Below are 5,572 nucleotides of genomic sequence, written 5' to 3'. Positions count from 1 at the left end.
CCTGTCAACCATCAGTAGCAGACAGACAGTCGGAGTTGGAGTCTTTTAGCTTTAATGAGGTTCCTTATGTCAACCACACTTGACATTCTGTGATTTATGACACAGTTGAACATGGAAAAGACCTTGGTAAAAGTGTATTTATCCCCAGTCACAGATGAAGAGCCCTGATTGGCTGTTGAACAGAACGGCGTGGTGTGCACTAATGATTTTTTGAGAAACCTTTTTTGTCACGATCACTCAACGTCCTGACAAACTGATACATATCAATGTTTTTGCAACTTTCTCATGAAATGTTTTGAAACATTAATATTGTATATTCTCAGACCATAGTGACCATGCGATGTGTGGTAGGATATTACAGGAATATTCTGTTTTCATGAAAACATGGGATGATGCAATAATGTTCATGTAACATCCCATCAAACGTATCTGAAACATTTATATTTTATATTTTGAGCTCCTAGTCACCACGGTTTGGTTAAGTGCTGTTTGACATTAAGGTAATGTTCTCCAAACTCTGATCCCAAAATAAACTACATAGTTTTTGCAATATTGATACAATATAGATACTCTGCTGCCCAAACAAACAGAAAGCTGGACACATTACAAGTCACATATGAAAAACAAGATCAGGACAAAGGCTACATGTTAGTATCAGGTGTAAACAGGGCATTAGTCTCCACATCTCTTCTCTTCATCCTCCTCTATCATTCTGCTATAACCATCTCTCTGCTTAACTCCTCCATCCATCTGTTGAACTGTAAGTGAACTTCACTGCCCATTTGAAATGCCGCTTTTAGTCTCTCTATCTGTCTGTCTTTCTCCTTCATCTGTCTATCCTTCTCCTCTATCTGTGTATCCTTCTCCTTTATCTGTTTTCTGAACTCTGTCTTCATCTTTGTGCTAAACATCATGATGTTTGTCTGTAACTCAGGTAGGACTATCTTCATCAGGTTTCTCTCTGCGTCAACTCTGGCTTCTCCTTCAAATTTCTCCATTATCTCCTCAATCTCCTGCTTGTGTTTCTTCACCATCTCCTTCTTTTCATTTTCTTTCTCCTCTTTAAATACATCCAGATCTTTCATCATCTCCTCTCTCTTTACACGCTCTGCATTTAACTTCTCCTCCAGTTCTTTCTTCTTCTCCTCATCCCTCTCTTCTTCCAGTTGTCTCTCTAGATCAGTAATTCGTTCCTTCAGTATTGTAATTTCTCCATTGAGGTTCTGTATTACTACATCTTTCTCCTTCAGAGATTCCTGTAGTTCCCTCTCAAACCTCTCTTTTCTCACTCTTTCCTCCCTCTGTTTATTTTCCACTTTCTTCTTCTGTATCCTTTTCTCCATCTCTCTGATCTGGACCTCTGCCTCCTGGTAGGTCAGACTGCAGTAGAAGCTCTCTCTGTTTCCTGACACCATCTCCTCTATCTTCTCCAGTAGCTCTGGGACCTGAGTGTCATGGGTCCTGTCCTTAATGTTGAGGACATGGTATCTTCTCCCACACTTCTCTACAACCTCCTGGAGGTCCTGACTCCCTGCTTGGAGAAACTCCTCAATGCTTTGCTCTTTCAGGCTGTCATCATGGGTGAATAGAATCACAGTGTGTCCCCAACACCCCTCCCCAAACATCTCCTCCATTCTCTCCAGCACCCCTCTCTCCTCCTCCTTGGAGGGCTCCACTGGTATGACCAGGAGGAAGGCGTGGGGTCCCGGGGCAGACAGATGGACACAGAGACCCACATCCTGTCTGATCTCCTCCAGAGAGAGTCCAGGACAGAACCAGTCTGGAGTGTCCACCAGCACCAGGCGTCTCCCACACACCTCCCCCTCTCTCCTCACACTCCTCTGGGTCACTGCAGAGGGGCTGGCCTGGGCCCCAAACTCCTCTCTGCCCAGGATGGTGTTTCCTGCTGCCCTCCTCCCAGCACCAGTCCTCCCCAGAAGCACCAGTCTCAGCTCAGACCCACTGGGAGACACTGGGGAGTCTGGACTGCTGCTCTCTCCTCCCACTGTAACACAACACACATCACTGGTCAACACACCGGCTCTCTGGAGGATGGACCACTTTAACACACAGTGGAAAACAAAGAAAACACAACAAAGAAGACAACATCATGGTGTTACTGCCCTAGACTCTCTCTGGAGGAGATGAGAGAACTCACTAGTTGGAGTTTCCTCCATGCTGTTTCTTCTCTGTATGCTCTGACTCCTCTTCAGTGTAACTCTGGTGTCTGTATCTGAGGTCTCTCCTCCCTCTGTAATACAACACAGGACTCAGTTCTAAAACATCATCACAGCTTGGCAGAAGTCCTGTTGAGTCACCCTAGAAGGTGACCTAAACCCCTCAGACTTCTGCATCCATCTCTATCACAGTCCACATTCCGGAAACCTTGGTAAGTGAAATAATAAATGCTGTTGTACCATCCTCCCAGTGCTGAATAGCCCTTCTTAACATGCCCTTACCCATGGTATGTAGACAGGCTACAGCCACCCAGTTATATCCCATGGAAGTGTCATTTGTTTGAATTGCCGGCCAGCTGATTGAAGCCAAACAACAGTTAATCCAGCAAGTTACAGTATGTCACTCACCAGTCTTCAGGAGTGAGATTTTTGTTTGCAGTCCCTCCATTTCAAACTTCAATTCACTCAACTGTTGAGCTAAAAATAATAGACGAAAGAAAAGATTAACATTATGTATTAAGACTAGAAATATGTTCAACAACTTTTATAACCTAAAGCTTTTCACATGTTCATAATTTGGTAGAGTCTAAAACCTATTCCTAAAGAGTTGAACCATAATGAGTAGGATTCCCAACATATTGACCATATTCTTACTATCATAATGAGTTAAATACCCAACAAATAGACCATATTCCCACTATCATAATGAGTTAAATACCCAACAAATAGACCGTATTCCTACTATCATAATGAATAAAATACCCAACAATTACACCATATTCCTGTTATCATAATGAGACAAATTCCCAACAATTACACCATATTCCTAATATTATAATGAGGGAAATACCCAACAATTAAACCATATTCCTATTATCATTATGAGTTAAATACCCAACAATTAAACCATATTCCTAATATTATAATGAGTCAAATACCCAACAATTACACCATATTCCTATTATCATTATGAGATAAATACCCAAGAATTTGGTATTTGACTCATTATGCTAGTAGGAACATGGTGATTGAATAAATTATTGAATAGTACTGACTGGCATTTGCAAGGCATTTTCAAATTCCCTTTACCATCTTTATGAAGTTACACTCACCTAAAGGATTATTAGGAACACCATACTAATACTGTGTTTGACCCCCTTTCGCCTTCAGAACTGCCTTAATTCTACGTGGCATTGATTCAAAAAGGTGCTGAAAGCATTCTTTAGAAATGTTGGCCCATATTGATAGGATAGTATCTTGCAGTTGATGGAGATTTGTGGGATGCACATCCAGGGCACGAAGCTCCCGTTCCACCACATCCCAAAGATGCTCTATTGGGTTGAGATCTGGTGACTGTGGGGGCCATTTCAGTACAGTGAACTCATTGTCATGTTCAAGAAACCAATTTGAAATGATTTGAGCTTTGTGACATGGTGCATTATCCTGCTGGAAGTAGCCATCAGAGGATGGGTACATGGTGGTCATAAAGGGATGGACATGGTCAGAAACAATACTCAGGTAGGCCATTGCATTTAAACGATGCCCAATTGGCACTAAGGGGCCTAAAGTGTGCCAAGAAAACATCCCCCACACCATTACACCACCACCAGCAGCCTCCACAGTGGTAACAAGTCATAATGGATCCATGTTCCCAATCTGTTTACGCCAAATTCTGACTCTACCATCTGAATGTCTCAACAGAAATCGAGACTCATCAGACCAGGCAAAATTTTTCCAGTCTTCAATTGTCCAATTTTGGTGAGCTCGTGCAAATTGTAGCCTCTTTTTTCCTATTTGTAGTGGAGATGAGTGGTACCCGGTGGGGTCTTCTGCTGTTGTAGCCCATCCGCCTCAAGGTTGTGCGTGTTGTGGCTTCACAAATGCTTTGCTGCATACCTTGGTTGTAACGAGTGGTTATTTCAGCCAAAGTTGCTCTTCTATCAGCTTGAATCAGTCGGCCCATTCTCCTCTGACCTCTAGCATCAACAAGGCATTTTCGCCCACAGGACTGCCGCATACTGGATGTTTTTCCCTTTTCACACCATTCTTTGTAAACCCTAGAAATGGTTGTGCGTGGAAATCCCAGTAACTGAGCAAATTGTGAAATACTCAGACCGGCCCGTCTGGCACCAACAACCATGCCACGCTCAAAATTGCTTAAATCACCTTTCTTTCCCATTCTGACATTCAGTTTGGAGTTCAGGAGATTGTCTTGACCAGGACCACACCCCTAAATGCATTGAATCAACTGTCATGTGATTGGTTGATTAGATAATTGCATTAATGAGAAATTGAACAGGTGTTCCTAATAATCCTTTAGGTGAGTGTATATTACCTTGTTACGCAGGTCTTATTTCTGCTCCCCATGGCTCAGTATCTTGGCTGCTCAGTGCATCCACATGAGAGCTAAGAAACTCATTGACTATTTATACACAGACACTAATTGCTATTTAAAAAGCCAGAGGTGTGGGAAATTCACCTTTAATAGACATTTTCACTTGTGTGTGTCATCTTGTATGTCTGTAACAAGGCCAAACATTCAAGGGTATGTAAACTTTTGATCAGGGCCATTTGGGTGATTTCTGTTATCATTATGATTGAAAATATGCCCAAACAACTATGTGATAATAAATGTCTTCATATGATCACCATGCTTAAATAAAATTAAAGAAATTTGCATGATCATTAATATTTTCTAAATCAGTGTCTACATTTCAATATTTCTGCCAGGGTATGTAAACTTATGAGCACAATTTTATGTGGTTCCTTGTTTAAGGCATGCCCTAAACAAGGAACCAGAAGGCACAAGTCAACCACTTCTAAAACTAGAAGGCACAAGTCAACCACTTCTAAAACTAGAAGGCACAAGTCAACCACAGAATATTCATAAGGGTCAACATTTTTATAATTCTACCATATAATATTGTGGAGAGTCACAAATCATATTAAATACATTGTTGTGAGTTAATAACTAGAATCAATAAGTAGAATTATTCAAATAGGCTTAATATTCTTACCAAGTTTACTGTATTCATTGTTAACCTCCTCCACTTGTTGGTCTTTTTCCTTCAGCTGCATCTCTTCCATCTTCTTCATCTCCTCCAGTTCTGAGTCCTTCTCTTTTATCTTCTCTTCATATTCCATCAATGTCAGCCTTAATTGTCTATATGTTTCCTGTGACTCTTCTTTTATTTCTCCCAACTTCGACTCTGAGGATGGACACACGTCTGTTATATGTATTTCTGACTGACTAACCGAGTCCATATGTGACAATAATTATTAGAAAACAACTAACAATGACTTTAAATTAAATGTTTGATGGACCTACATTAATTAAATTGTCCATTTAACTGGATGACAAAGCAATAATTGGTATTTCTGAAAAGAAGAGAGTC

At 41.0% G+C, this 5,572-nt stretch overlaps 1 protein-coding gene across 1 annotated transcript; it reads right to left on the bottom strand.

Annotated features, from left to right (window-relative positions):
• Positions 1–707: 707 nt before the first annotated feature.
• Positions 708–5,358, bottom strand: LOC105008701 (GTPase IMAP family member 7-like). The gene is made up of 4 exons (XM_034291363.1): positions 5,195–5,358; positions 2,586–2,654; positions 2,159–2,251; positions 708–2,005 (listed from the first exon to the last, which is right to left on the bottom strand). The coding sequence occupies exons 1-4, from the start codon at positions 5,319–5,321 to the stop codon at positions 708–710; spliced, it is 1,587 nt and encodes a 528-aa protein (XP_034147254.1). The 5' UTR covers positions 5,322–5,358.
• Between the last annotated feature and the right edge of the window lie 214 nt (positions 5,359–5,572).

The sequence above is a fragment of the Esox lucius genome, chromosome 3 (genome assembly GCF_011004845.1).
Source record: "Esox lucius isolate fEsoLuc1 chromosome 3, fEsoLuc1.pri, whole genome shotgun sequence".
Classification (NCBI taxonomy): Eukaryota; Metazoa; Chordata; class Actinopteri; order Esociformes; family Esocidae; genus Esox; species Esox lucius.
This window is presented reverse-complemented; position numbering and strand designations above follow the sequence as displayed.